Source organism: Canis lupus, chromosome 4 (genome assembly GCF_048164855.1).
Source record: "Canis lupus baileyi chromosome 4, mCanLup2.hap1, whole genome shotgun sequence".
In the NCBI taxonomy this organism is placed as follows: domain Eukaryota; kingdom Metazoa; phylum Chordata; class Mammalia; order Carnivora; family Canidae; genus Canis; species Canis lupus.
The window spans coordinates 5493403-5509479 of NC_132841.1; the positions used below are offsets into that span (position 1 = coordinate 5493403).

General features: G+C 38.7%; 1 protein-coding gene and 1 pseudogene across 7 annotated transcripts in view; both read right to left on the reverse strand.

Annotated features, from left to right (window-relative positions):
• The window catches only part of TBCE (tubulin folding cofactor E), a 78585-nt gene that overhangs the window by 47414 nt on the left and 15094 nt on the right, over nt 1-16077 (reverse strand). For 6 of the 7 annotated variants that reach the window (XM_072822997.1, XM_072822995.1, XM_072822998.1 and 3 more), the window contains one exon: nt 13651-13780. In XM_072822997.1, coding sequence (XP_072679098.1) covers nt 13651-13750 — 100 coding nt within the window. In that variant the 5' untranslated portion in view covers nt 13751-13780. Of the gene's footprint in view, nt 1-13650; nt 13781-14444; nt 14522-16077 lie in introns of those variants that run through there. The other variant, XM_072823001.1, reaches the window with a different exon arrangement.
• LOC140631762 (non-POU domain-containing octamer-binding protein pseudogene) lies at nt 1360-3737 on the reverse strand (annotated as a pseudogene).

Here is a 16077-nt window from a genome sequence, read left to right on the forward strand (position 1 = left end):
AGATGAACAGGCAAAGCACAGAGAATTGTTAGCCCACTGAAACTATCTTATGCAATATTATAATGGTGGATGAAGTCATTGTACATTTGTCATAACCCATAAAATGTACACCACCCAGAGTGGAAGTCTAATGTAAATAACGGACTTAGGGTGATTATGAGAAATACAGAATCTTCCATCTCTATTAAGCAATGTTACTAATCTGATTCATTCGGTGTTGGTCTTTACAAAATTACTCTCCTCAGAGAGGGCACATGTTTAGAGGCTTCAACTACTGACAATAGCTCATAGCTGAAACAAAGTTTCGATATCTCAGTGGCTGAAATCACACAATTATAAGATTTGTCTAAACTGCCTCAGGTTCTCTGAAATTAGAAGTAGGTTTGTCTTCAGCGCTATCCTAAGGCAGTTGTGCTCTAGGAACATGTCATTGTCACCTGGAAGCAGTCTTTTGCTTTTGTATTCTGTATGTCTAAAAAAACATTTGCAATAATTTATAATTTTAAAAAAATCAGGGAAAAGAAAACTAGGTGCAGGGAGATTAAAACCCATTAACAAAAAGGGGGTGATGGGGAGGAGGGATAAGAAGCACTTAAAAAGCAGAGAATTACTAAAAAAATAGCAATGTCGTACAAAATCTAGCTCTGGCCTTCCTTGCAACAAGAAAAAGATGCAATTCTCTTGACCAGTAGTAGAAACTTTTGTTTGGGGTGCCTGGGTGGCTCAGTCGGTGAAGCGTCGGCCTTCGGCTCAGGTCACGATCCCAGGGTCCTGGGGTCAAGCCCCATATCAGGGCTCTTTCTCTGCCCCTCGCCCCGCCCCCCACTTGTCCTGTCTCTCACTATCTCTCTCTCTCAAATAAATAGATTTTATAAAAGAAGAAACTTCTTAGTTCATTAGAAGAAAACGTTTCCTAAGCTGATAGTCAATTGTCCCAAGAGTGCTTGGATAAGAAGCATCAAATTAGCTAATGATGAACACATCCTACCTGGTAACAGCTTTACCACATATTCACTGGTGTTGCACAAGTGGCTATTCCTAAGGAATAAACACTCAACCATTCTCAAAAGTGTGGAATCAGAATCTTCGAGAGAGCATGCTAAAAAAATGAGTCCTAAGCCATAACTCCAGCCTACTCAATTAGAATCTCTGGATATAGGGCACCTGGGTGGCTCAGTGGTTGAATATCTGCCTTTGGCTCAGGTCATGATCCCGGGATCCTGGGATCAAGTTCCGCATCAGGCTCCCTGAGGGGAGCCTGCTTCTCCCTCTACCTATGTCTCTGTCTCTCATGAAAAAATCTTAAAAAAAAAAAAAAAAAGAATCTCTGGATATAGAATCTGAGAATTTATATTTTTATTTTATTTATTTTTTTTAAAGGCTTAAAACGTATTTTAATAAGTTGATGCTGCATTACTGCTCCATTTCTCAGAAAAACTCCAAAGGTATCAGGGACAAATCAAACATGGTACACCAATAAAAAAAATGCACAGCATAACTACCTAAGATAGGCAAGGCTAAGAGCTACTGTCTGACCTTCAGCATACAGCAACCCTGTTCCCAAGATTGTACTAGGACTATCAAAAGCTGTGAACAGCATCATACACATAAAAGGGCCCTTCCTGGGTTGTCCTTACCCAGAAAAAAGATGGAGGCAACTTAACACAAGATTTTTTAAAGATACACTAAAATGAAAATCTCTAAGAGAAAGGTCTTCCTTAGAACATGAAGGGGTAATATACTGGATATAACAGAATCATATGTATGTTGTCTGTGACCTCTGTGGACATTTGCCTGAATTCCCACCTGTGAGTGAATGAAATGGGGCTAAGGTCATAGGGGGATGCTTGTTTTTGTGGTATATGTGGCAGTGTCTATGGGGTTGGAGGATATAAGAATGAGAAAGCAAAAAGAACAGGATGGACAAGAATGGAATGATCAAGATTAATGGGGGCTCTAACTGGATCCATTTTGCCATGGTTCCACACCGCCCCCCCCCAAGACCCTCAACAATCACATGAGACTTCAGGAATGCACCACACAGAATCAATTAGTTAAACGATATACCACACAGAACTGATTTGTTAAATATCGCCCCTCCCTTGCCTTCAGCCTCCAGTAAACTCCCTCAAAGTAGTACAGGCAAGGAAGACCTAACTATTGGGAGGAATCCCTAACACTTTTCCAGGGCAGAATTCTGGCTAGTCCAAAAAGGGTCCTGCTTTTAAGGGTTTTTGGGAAACTAGACATTGAAATTTTTATTAGTATTGGCGACGTTTGTTTGGAGCAAATTCAGCTCCAGGAGCTGCACGGTTGAATGCAGGAGGGGTTCCACCAATTGCCCCAATTCCTTCCATTGTAGCAGCCTGGCCAAAGCGTTCAGTTATTGGTGGGGTCAATCCCAAGGTTCCATCTGGCATCATAGTGGCAGGTCCTGGAGGAGCTGGGGTACCAGCTGGCACTGGAGCAGGGGGCATGGCACCTCTATTGTTTATGCCCATAGCACCTCCCATAGCCATCTGCCCCATCCGTATCTCCTGTTCTCTCACATTAGGGAATGTTCCCTTGAATCCTTCCTGCTGTCGCTGCATCATTTCTTCCCGTTGCCGCTGCATCTCTTCCTCTCGGCGCCTGCACTCCTCTTCTTGCCTGAGCTCCAGTTGCTTTCGTTTTTGCACTTCTTGGTTGTGCAGCTCTTCCATCCTCCTAAGTTCTTCTTGATGCCTCATCAAATCCTGTCTCATTAGCATGACCTGGTGCTCATGGCGAGCAGCCTCCATCTCCATCTCCAGCTTCTCACGAGCTTCCTTGATGTTGCAGTCCACTTGGTCCTGCTGCTGCTTCTCCATCTCAATCAGTGCCTCCCAGCGCATGGCATCCTCGTACTCAGAGGAGCCAGGCTATGCAAATCTGGGTGGCTGCTCTTGCTCCTTGTGAAATTGCTGATTCTTTATAACCAGTTTCTCTGGAAGTCCCTCTTCATCATCCAACTGGTCCATGGGCTCCACAGTCACAGGCCGAGGAAATGCGATTAGCAGGAAGGAGTCTTCACTGCACCTGTCCAGAGCTTTCCGAGCAGCGGGCTTCCCTGAGAATTGAACAATGCCTTTTCCTGAGGGCCTTCCTCGATCATCCATAATGACTACAGCCCTCTCCACCTGGCCAAACACGGAAAAGGCTTCCTCCAGCAGTTCATTGGAAACATACTGAGGAAGGTTTCAGACTGTAAGGGATGCACTACGGCAGGCAAAGCGCACACGCAGCTGCTTCCCACAAAGTGACATGTTGTCCAATTCTACTTTGGCAATCTCCGCTAAGGTTCGTGTTTCCAAGCAGATAAAACCAAAGCCCTTATCCTTATGAATGAAGACTTCTCCTGCTTTCCCATATTTCTCAAATAGTTTCCTCATCTCCTCTTCAATGATATCAGGAGGAAGATTGCCCACCAAGAGCCAGCTACGTTGGGTGAAGGTCTTCTCTCCTGGCTTCCTAAAATTCTTCAGGTCAATAGTCAAGCCTTCATTTTGGCTGCTGGCTTGTTGCCCATTTGCAGGTATTGGTGGCAGTGGTGGCTGCTGCTGTTGCTGCTGATGGTGCTGCTGGTGGTGATGCTGATGATGCTTCCTTGGAGTATGGTTTTGCTTCTCCAAGTTAAAGGTTTTATTGCTCTGCATTTTTGCACCCCGCTACCGACTGTTCTCTCCTCAGAGTAACAGCGACGCTACACAGCCTCTACCATCCCCGAGAATTTATATTTTTAACAAGTACCCCAGGCACACTGCATTAGACTTCCCTTCTTCAACAGATGTTATCTTGGCTAGGTTTCTAATTACAGTGAAATGACAACAATTTCAAACTAAGAGAAGGTATCATATATTGCTAATCCAAATATAAGGCACAGGATTGAGAAGGATAAAGTTTAATTTATTAACAACCACACTTTCTGGCCCTGAGGGTTGTAAATTAATAGATTTTTAAATTTATACATAAATTTCCTGACAGATGGCAATGAGTACCACACTCTAACAAAAATCAATATTCTATGATGATTTTCCTATAGATGGAAATGAAGTTGTGCTGAGAAAAGAGGTTTTCTTTTTTTTTTTTTTCTGATTCACAACAATAAGAACAGCAAAACCAATAATATCTAACATTCAAAAAGCTCTTACTTCCTACCAGGCATAGGTCTAAATGCTTTATATATATATTAATTCACTGAATCCTCATAACGACCCTTCAAAGTAGAGGGCCATCCACTTTAGTGCAAATGTGAGCTACAGAAATACCACTCAGGAGCAATCATTCTCTCTCAGGAAGCAATCCCACATCTGTCCAAAGCCTCAAACAAGTACACACTTGAGTACCAAATTTTTTGCATCTATAAATATGGAATGACCAGGGGCCTAAAACACTTGAAGTTACAAATTACCAAGTGCCTATCACTCCTATAATAAAATCTGCCACCAATTTTAAGCAGGGCTACACACCAGTAATAAATAAGCTATAAAAAGCATCCTGAAATAATTAAATGCATTACTTATTTAAGTTACACTATTTATGATTTTTCATCTGAATTCTATCATGTGTCTGTCAAAGACAACAACTTTGGGTGGTTTTTGTTTTTTTAAGATTTTATTCATTTATTAGAGAGAGAGAGAGAGAGAGACCACAAGCAGGGGGAGCAGCAGGCAGAGGGAGAGAAGCAGGCTCCCCACTGAGCAAAGAGCCCTACATGGGGCTCCATCCCAGGACCCTGGGATCACGATCTAAGCCGAAGGCAGATGCTTAACCAACTGAACCACCCAGGCACCCCAACAACTTTGGCTTTAACACAATGTTTAAATGTTCTTCTAGACAACAAGTAGTAAATTTAGCCATTTCTTCCATCAACTCCCAGAACATGAAAACATATCCTGTCATCACCACATTTAAACACACATATACATTTCTATTTGCTGTGGTAGGAGGACAAAAGCATGATTCATCTGAAAATCTCTTAAAGAACAGCACTATTATACATATTTCATGTAGAAATTTGCTACCAAATAATTTGTGTTGACTCTGATTCTCAATATATGTATTAGTTCAATAAAAGCTGTGAAATACTTTAGAGGCACCTGGCTGGCTCAGTCCATAGAGCATGTGACTCTTGATCTCAGGGAAGTGAGTTCAGGCCCCACGTTGGGCACAGAGATCACTTAAAAAAAAAGAAATACCTTGGGCAATATAACTCAACTCATTAATAATGTCAAAAACCTAAAGTGGATAAATAAATGCTACAAAAGCCTTAAAATGTTAAATAAACAACTTTCTTCTTTGGCAAAAAAAAAAGTATAACAGTAACAATTAGACTCAGATTTTCTTTATATGAGGGAATAAGAAACTCACAACTAAAATTAATAAAAAAGGGGCACTTAAGTGGCTCAGCTGGATAAGCATCTGACTCTTGGTTTCAGCTCAGGTTATGTTCTCAGGGTCATGAGATCAAGGCCACTGGCATGGAGCCTACTCTCCCTCTGCCCCCGCCCCTCCCCCGCCACCCCCCATCCCATATCACCCTCACTCACATGCATGTGCTCTCTTAAAAAAAAATTAAATATAAAAATAAAATACATAAAATTAATCAAGACAAAGGATAGTGCAGAATTTTAATGGTATAAACAGGTTAAAACACCTAAAATTTTGCTGAAATAAGTCAGACAGAGAAAAATATCACGACTTCACAAGGAATCTAAAAATCAAAATAAACCAAGCAGAAACAGACCCATAGAGAACTGATGGTTTCCTTGAAGGAAGGGGCATTTGGGGGGATGGGAAAGATGGCTGAAGGGGAGTGGGAGGTACAGGCTTCCAGTTATGGAATGAGCGAGTCATGGAAATGAAAGGTCAGGATAGGGAATACAGTCAATGGTATTGTAGTAGCACTGTACAGTGACAAATGGTAGCTACACTTGCAGTGAGCATAGCATAACTACAGAGTTGTCCAATCGCTATGTTGTACACCTGTGCATGTCAACCACACTAAAAAAGGAAGACCTATCATTTTGAAGGACTATATGATTACCCATTTTAAAGAATAGATGCATGCCACCTTAGGAGTAATCTTCAAAGACTATAAACCACGAAGTTAATTAGGACAAAGTTTTTCAATAATCTGGTTTATTGATTGGCTTACATAAACCATAAAAGAACTCTATTCGCTAACATAATATGAATCAAAATTTGAGTTTGAAGTGTACATACTATTCTGTAAGAAAATGTTACTTTTTCGAGATACATGGTGAAGTATTTAGAGATGAAATGCTACTGTGCATATCATTTTGTTTAAAATGCTTAGGCAAAAAATTAAAAGTGATGAAGCAAAGAAGGCAGAATGTTAGCAATGTTAAATTGACATACAAGTATATACAAGTATTCCTTATACTATTCTCTGCTCTATGTTTGAAACTTTTATAACAAGTACTAAAAAAATACACGTCCTCCTTAAGCCTATTCTAATTCTAGGAATTAATATATATAAACAAATATAGCTGTGTCGACCAAACATAGCCAGAAACAACAACTAACCCATCAGGAATTAACACCCCTAGAGGTCAGGTTATGGCCTCCAAATACTATTGGCCACTTTAAAAAAAAAAAAAAAAGCAGGCCTTTGGAGAAATTGCCATGCGAGATGTGGGCACCTGGGTGGCTCAACTGGTTAAGCGTCTCCTTCAGCTCAGACCATGATCTCAGGGTCCTTGGATCGAGTCCAGCATCCGGCTCCCTGCTCAGTGGGGAGTCCACTTCTCCCTCTCCTGCCTCTTTCTCCCTAATAAGGGACAATTTGAGCATCAATAAGGATAACAGCAATGGACTCAAACAGATCAAATATGCTTAAACCCATGACTTTATAAAGATTTTTAAAAATTCATTGGGTTTTCTAAGTCAATCAATTCATCTTAATGAAGACTAATAAATAAAAGGGAAAAAAATCTAACATTTATCTCCTGCCTTTCAAGCACCCAATTATTTTGGAAAGGACGGAATTAACACAAATTTTCCACGATATAAGCTGTCCATCAGAAGAATGATAAAAGAAAATTATTAGAATTCTACCATCTTGACAACCCCTAATAATCCATATAAAAATGTTCATCAAGAGCTGCTAACATCACAAAAAGTGATACTGCCAAACATTATGTGCCTCCTGACTGAAGTACACATCAACTAAAGAATATTCATACAAAAAAAAGAGATATCAAGCCTAAATCTAATAAACCATATATAAAACTACGAATTTATAGGAAATGTACAGACAGAAGCACATGTTAATGACATCATGTGGATGTAATCAGAAGAATCCAAAACATGGGAAATTTTAGAAGACAAACACAATTTTTTCAAACCAAATGTAAGGAAGAAAAAAAGGAATGTAGAAGATCAATCTAGGAAATCCCATATGCAGCCAACAGGAGTGCCAGAAAGAAAAAGCAGGAAAAATGGAAGGGTAAAAATTATCCAAGATAATCTTGGAAGAAAACATCTCATAACTGAAAATATACACGTGACCTCAATTAAATAGGCTTAACCAAGAAAACACCTACAACCAATCAGTGAAAAGAACACCCACCAGCTGGACACTACTGCTTTTCATCGTAAGTCTTTAGGCACTATATTTTACCACACTCATATATTATTTTGATACTAAACAAACAAACAAAAAAAAGGAAACAGCAGCAAGGCTTCAAAGTTGGCCCAGAAGATTAGTGAGTGCTGTTACTAAATGAAACTATAAGAAAATATTGTTATATAAGTATATTAAAAACATCATCCAAGACCTAAAAAAAAAAAATCTGTTTTTTTTCCTAAAGATGTTATTTATTTGAGAGACACAGACAGAGGGAGAGATAGAGAATGTGTAAGCATGAGTAGGGTGAGAGTAGAGAGAGAAGCAGACTCCCACTGAGCAGGGACCAGGATCATGACCTGAGTTGAAGGCAAGTGCTCAACCGACTGAGCCATCCAGACACCCTTTTTTTTTTTTTTTTTTCTTTCATCATGGGAATTATAATCGTCCTCTAAAACACAAGAAAAGTGGTGCCTGGGTGGCTTAGTCAGCTAAGCATCTGCCTTCAGCTCAGGTCATGATCTCAGGGTTCTGGGATTGAGTCCCACATAGGTCTCCCTGCAGGGAGCCTGCTTCTCCTTCTGCCTATGTCTCTGCCCCTCTGTCTCTCATGAATAAATAAATAAATTCTTAAAAATAAATAAATAAATAATATCTCCATAAGAACTTAGAAGAAATATGTTTCAACTATTATATTTAAAATTAACATTGTTACTACAGAATAAATGGAAACCAAAATACTGTAGGGCCATTTACTTTAGTCACTGTATATAGGTAGACAGTAATACCAGATTTGTTACCATAAAAATATTACAAAACAATAACTAAGGGCAAAGAACCATGAAGACAATCACCCAAGAAGAAATAAAAATATAATGTATATATTGATTGATCTGCAGCAACTCCAAGTATATGGATACAAGAATATCCAGTAATGAATATATAATTTTAAGCATATAAATGTATATTAATCAAAGATCTACTGATACTATTTCATTAATTAAATCAGTTAACCATCACATGATACAAATTAATTTAGAAAAAGTGCTTCCTCACTCCTACATTAATAAAACAATTCTAATCAGACTCTTCAAATACAGTTATAACATGTTTGAAGTTAGCATCTGACTATATTCACTAAGGATGATTTTAGAATACCTCACACAATTATCTAGGCTATTTCCTATTGCTGCTATACAACCATACAAATTTTTTTTAAGATTTTTTATTTATCTAGGAGAGATAGCAGAGTGAGCAAGGGAACTCAAGTAGCGGGAAGGGGGAGTGGCAGAGGGAGAGGGAGAAGTAGGCTCCCTGCTGAGCAGGGAGCTGGACAGAACTTAATCCCAGGACCCTGAAATCATGACCTGAGCCAAAGAAAAGATGCTTAACTGACTGAGCTGCCCAGGCGCCCCCACAAATTTATTGTCTTACAGTTTTGGAGGTCAGAACTGAAGACAGGGTGCCTAGGTGGCTCAGTTGATTGAGCATCTGCCTTCAGCTCAGGTCATGATCTCAGGGTCCTGGGAGCTAGCCCCATGTCAAGCTCCCTGCTCAGTGGGGAGTCTGCTTTTCTTTCTTCCACTATTCCCCCCCACCCCCCCACCCCCGTTCATGCTCTCTGGGTGTTTCTCTCTCTCTCAAATGAATAAATAAAATCTTTAAAAGAAAAGAAAAAGAAGCCTGAGGACAGTCTCACTGAACTAAAATCAAGGTGTTGCAGAGCTGTGTTCCCTTTCAGAGATTACAGAGGAGAATTTGTTGCCTTGCCTTCTCCAGCTTCTAGAGGCTGCACACATTCTTTGGCTTCTCGACCCTCATTCATCTTCAAAGCCCACACTGGCCAGTCGAAACTTTCTTAGAACACTCCATTCCAGCACTGCCCTCTTCTGCTTCTACTTCCAAGGATCCTCGGGATTACACTGAGCCCACCTGGATAATCTCCCTATCTTAAAGTCAGGTGATTAGCAACCCTAATTCTTCTTTGCCATGTACCTGAACATAATGCTTTCAAGTCTTGGGACATCTTTGTTCTAAGGGGAGGAAATAAAACAGATGAACATAGGGACAGGGAAGGAAAAATAAAATAAGATAAAAACATATGCCCACTACAGCATATCCTCTTCACTTAAACTCTTTTTAAAATCTGCATATGGCGGCTCCTGGGTGGCACAGTTGGTTAAGCATCCAACTCTTGCTTTCAGCTCAGATCATAGTCTCAGGGTTGTGGGACCGAGCCCCACGTCAGCACAGTATTCAGTACAGTCTGCTTGAGACTTTGATTTTATCTCCCTTTCCCTCTGCCCCTCCCCACCAAGCACATGCTCACACATAATTGCACTCTCTCTCTGAAATAAATATTTTTTTAAATTTTATTTATTTATGATAGTCACACAGAGAGAGAGAGAGAGAGAGAGAGAGAGAGGCAGAGACATAGGCAGAGGGAGAAGCAGGCTCCATGCAGGGAGCCCGACGTGGGATTCGATCCCGGGTCTCCAGGATCGTGCCCTGGGCCAAAGTCAGGCGCTAAACCAGTGCGCCACCCAGGGATCCCTGAAATAAGTATTTTTTAAATTAAAATTAAAAACTGAAAAAAACCTGGATATGATACTATGCATATCAAGAAACCTGAACATGATCTCAGGAAATTAAATTTCCAACCCAAGCCATTTGCAAAACATTACAATTGCTTTCCTTCTTTTTTAAGTAAATTTTAAAACTGTTTATCTACAACAATAGCTAACACTATGTGCCGATAACTAGTCTAAATGCTTCAAACACCTTCATTTATTTATTTATCACAACAGCCCTACAACATCCAGTGAAACAGCCCCAGGAGTAATTACTAAATCTGTGTTCAATTTCTTTGCATCTTTGTACCAATTTCATCTGTTGACTTCTAAAAGAAATTCAAAGTAGCACCAATTGAGGTAAAGTAATAGAGAATGTCCCATATGATGAGATAATTAATAGAGTAAATACACAGAAGCTCTTTCTTTGCAGAATTATAATTTGAGGGGGAAAACTTGCCTGATAATAAATATATGTAGGAAATGTCAAACTAACAGGCAATTTAATAAGTGAAAATAATATGTACCACTTCATATTCCCTAAATTACCATGAAATAGCTTCCATCTGTATTACTGAATTTGTGATGTGCTACTCCAATCTGCCTTTAGAAAGTGGGATTTATGCCCACCATCTGCTGAGAATACTAGCTTCTGGCAATTAGCCCTCAACTATGAGCCCACTTCTAAGAATTGTCTCCACTAAAAAAAGTGCCTGGCATCCCCTTTCCACTAAAAAAAGTGCCTGGCATCCCTTTTCCACGATAGATCATCACAGGTATAAATGCCCAGCCCCTCTTCTCAGGAAAATCTCTGAAGGGCCACCCTATCTTCAGAATTGCCCACAGGTCAGTTGAAACTTTTGTTCAGACTATATCACAGGGGCACCTGGCTGGCTCAGTCAATGAAGCATGCAACTTTTCTTTTTTTCTTTTTAATTCAAGTTAGTTAACATATAGTATTACTTGTTCCAGGCGTAGAATTTAGTGATTCATCAGTTGCATATACCACCATTTCATCAAGTGCCCTCTTTAATGCCCATCTCCCAATTACCCCATCCCACCAACCATCTCTCCTCCAGCAACCCTCAGTTTGTTCCCTATAGTTAAGAGTCTTTTATGGTTTCCCTCCCTCTCTGTTTTTATCTTACTTTATTATCTGTTTTTCCTTCCCTTATGCTACATTCATCTGTTTTATTAAATTTCACATGAATGAAGTCATATGGTATTCATCTTTCTCTAATTTTGCTTAGCTTAATACACTCTAATTCCATCCACATTATTGCAAATGGCAACATTTCATTCTTTTTGATGGCTGAGTAATATTCCAGTGTGTGTATGTGTGTGCCCTTCTTTATCCATTCCTGCATGAATGGACATTTGGGCTCTTTCCATAGTTAGGCTATTGAGGACATTGCTGCTATAAACACTGGGGTATGTATACCCCTTCAAATCACTATCTTTGTTCCCTTTGGATAAATACCTAGTAGTGCAATTGCTGGATGTAGGGTAGTTCTAGTTTTAACTTTTTGAGGAACCTCTATATGAGCATGCAACTCTTGATCTCAGGGTTGTAATTTCAAGCTCCATGTTGGGTGTAAAGATTACTTAAAAGTAAAAACTTAAAAAAATAAAAAATAAAAAGTTTCTGCAGAGAGAAGGAAACAAAGGTAATCTATGGAACTGGAAAAGATATTTGCAAATGACATATCTGATAAAGGGTTAGTATCCACAATATATAAAGAACTTATATATTTAAAATGGGAAGTTTAAAAATGGGAAGACACAAATAGACATTTCTTCAAAGAAGACATTCCAATGACCAACAGACCCATGAAAAGATTCTCAACACCCCTTGACATCAGGGAAATACAAATCACAACCACATTGCAAAATCACCTCACACCTGTTGGAATGACTAACATCAAAACATAAGAAACAAGTGTTGGTGAGGATGTGGAGAAAAAGGAACCCTCATGTACTGTTGGTGGGAATGCCAAATGGTGCAGCCACTGTGGAAAATAGTATGGGAGGTTCCTCAAAAAGTTAAAAATAGACCTACCCTATGATCCAGTAATTCCACTACTGGGTATTTATCCAAAGAATATGAAAACATTAATTCAAAAAGATATGAGCATCCTTATGTTTACTGCAGCATTATTTACAATAGCCAAATTATGGAAGCAGCCCAAGTGTCCATCAGTTGACAAATGAATAAAAAAGAGGTGGTAGTACACACACACACACACAATGGAATATTACTCAGCCATAAAAAAGAATGAAATCTTGCCATTTGCAACAACATGGATGGCTAGTGAGTAAATTGCTAAGTGAAGTAAGTCAGAGAAAGACAAATACCATATGATTTTGCTACTATGTGGAATTTAAGAAACAAAACAAAGGAGTAAAGGGGAGGAAAAAGAGAGATAAACCAAGAAACAGACTCTTAACCGAGGAGAACAATCTGATGGTTACCAGAAGGGAGATGGGTGGGGGGGATGGGTAAACTACATGAAGGAGATTAAGAATACACTTATCTTGACAAGCACTGAGTAATGCATAGGATTGTTGAATCACTATATGATATGCTTGAAACCAACATAACAATGTATGTACACTATACTGAAATTAAAATAATAAATTAAAAAACAACACAATGATACCGTCTAAAAGAAAAAAAAACCTTCTGTAACTATGTATGGTGATGGATGTTAATTAGATCTATCTTGGGATCATTTTGCAATATATACAAATATCAAGTTATTATTTTGTACACCTGAAACTAATATACTGTCATATGTCAATTATATCTCAATTAAAAAATGTAAACAAAATGATGCTACAGGGGGGTGCCTGGGTGGCTCAGTCAGTTAAGCATCTGCCTTTGGCTCAGGTCATGATCCTAGGCTCCTGGAGTAGAGCCCTGCATCAGGCTCCCTGCTCAATGGAGAACCTGCTTCTCCCTCTCCCTCAGCCCCTCCCCCCATTCATGTACCTGCTCTCTCTCTTTCTCTCTCTCTCAAATAAATAAAATGTTAAAAAAATAAATAAAAAAACCCATAAATGTGTACCAAATAATACATGAAAAAAGATATCACAAAATCATATGCATATCAATTTAAACTGCTTTACTTACATATACACAGGGATTAGTGACAAAAGAAATTTCCAAAAATTCTTAGTTTTTGAGGTTAGGATATGAGAATTCAAGATTATTAGTTACTGTTTAAAGTTTACTCACAAGATATTTTAAGGTTAAATATAAAATAGGAACACTAAATAATTAGATAAGTGTAAAATTCAATAAAACCATAGAATACCACAGGATATTATTACCCAAACACAATAATTGCATACAGGAAGCATCTATAAATTGGTTGTTAGTTTCTTCAAAATCATTGTTACAAAGCACTACAAAGAAACTCTAAAATAAATAAATACATACACGCACACACACACACAATTATAAATTACCTGCCACAGGAGGGACAATACCAGAAAATCGCACTGTTGCATGTTCTCCATTAACTTCAACTCGTCGACCAATGACATCAGATGTCAAAGTGTCATTCATTATCACATAGCCAGAATCCAAATATGAGATCTATGAAGAAAATTTAAAAATTGACAAGGATTAATAAAGTCCTTTTAAAAAAAAGATTTTTTTTTCAGGCAGCCCAGGTGGCTCAGCGGTTTAGCGCCGCCTTCAGCCCAGGGTGTAATCCTGGAGAGCCGGGATCAAGTCCCATGTCAGGCTCCCCGCGTGGAGCCTTCTTCTCCCTCTGCCTGTGTCTCTGCCTCTCTCCCTCTCAATCTGTGTCGCTCATGAATAAATAAATAAAATCTTTTTAAAAAAATGTTTTTTTTTTTTTTTTCACTTCACTGAGACATCTTTGAGGTCAACACTCCTGGCCAACTTAGCCTTCATATTTTGGTGAAGAGAAGGGCCTATAGGTATAGGTGCCTATAGGCATCAAATATTCACATAATTTGATTTTACTTCACTAATTGTATTTTGATAACATATTTTAAAAATATTGCTTAACTCCAGTTAGCTCACATCACATAATTTGTCTATTCTGCCATTTACTGAAGAGTCTGGGAAGGAGAGAATAGAAAAGAGGGAGATAAAAATGATAGAGAATAGGGAAAGAAAACAGGCATATTGGCATTGTTATTTTTTCAGGAAGGGAGAAAAACTCAAACTCATAGATAAGGAAACAACACATATAATGAACAATAAATAGTAAATTAAACTCTAGAGGCACCTGGCTAGCTCAGTTGGTGGAGCATGCAGTTCTTGATCTTGGGGTTGTGAGCTCAAGCTCCACGTTGGGCATAAAGCCTACAAAAAAAATTAAACTCTAATAAAAATATAGAATCCTAAAATCAAAGAGAAAGAGGAGGTCTTAAAGGGAGACTGAGTGAAAAGTATCCCCAATCTAGGGATGATAACTACGTCCAACCCCTAATTCATAGGAAAGCAGAAGACTCAGGAACATGCCAAATGACATTCCAAGGGTGTGGCTCCCCAAATCTAGACAGTGGGGAACCCTACTGTCAAATAAGTCTGTTTCTTCAACAAACAAAACACATTGAGGGAGAACAAACAGATTAAAAGAAACTTAAGAAATACGTCAATTAATTGCAATATATGGACTTTATGTGGATTCCAATTTTAAAAAACTGTAAATGACTTTAAAGTAAAAGAAATTATGAGAATATTTAAAATTTGAACACTGACTAGATTTTATATTAAAGAATAACTGTTGAGGGCAGCCTGGGTGGCTCAGCGGTTTAGCGCCACCCTCAGCCCAGGGCCTGATCCTGGAGACCTGGGATCGAGTCCCACGTCAGGCTCCCTGCATGGAGCCTGCTTCTCCCTCTCCCTGTGTCTCTGCCTCTCTCTCTCTGTGTCTCTCATGAATAAATAAATAAAATCTTAAAAAAAAATAAAGAATAACTGTTGGGACACCTGGGTAGCTTAGTAGTTGGGTGTCTGCCTTCAGCTCAGGGCATGATCCAGGAGTTCTGGGATCAAGGCCCTTATCGATCCCTGAGAGGAGCCTGCTTCTCTCCCTATGTCTCTGCCTCTCTCTCTGTGTCTTTCATGAATAAATAAATAAAAATCAATTTTAAAAAGATTCAATGAAATCCTTTTCAAAATACAAATCATATTTTTCATAGATCTAGAACAAATAATCCTAAAATTTGTATGGAACCACAAAAGACCCCAAATACCCAAACCAATCTTGAGAAAGACAAGCCTGGAGGTATCACAATCCCAGATTTTGAGTTATATTACAAAGCTGTACTAATCAAAACAATGTGGTACTGGCACAAAAAAAGTTCAATAGAGCGGAATCAAGAGCTCAGAAATAAACCCACCCTTCTATGGTCAATTAATTTATGACAAAAGATGCAAGAGTATATAATGTCTCTTCAACAAATGGTGTTGGGAAAACTGGACAGCTACATGCATGAATGAAACTGAGCTACTTTTTTATACCATACACAAAAATAAACTCAAAATAGATTAGACTTAATTGAGTCCTGAAACCAAAAACTCCTAGAAGAAAACATGGGCAGTCATTTCTTAGACATTGGCCTTAGCAACATTTTTCTAGATATGTCTCCTGAGCCTAGGGAAACAAATACAAAAATAAACTATTGGGACTTTATCAAAATAAAAAGTTTCTGCACAGTGAAGGAAACAATCAACAAACCAAAGGCAACCTACTGAATAGAAGATATTTGCAAATGACATATCTGATAAGATAAATAATAGAGAATTTACATAACCCAACACCAAAAATACAAATAATCAATTAAAATGGGCAAAGGACCTGAATAAATATTTTTCCAAAGAAGATATACAAATGATCAATAGACACATGAAAG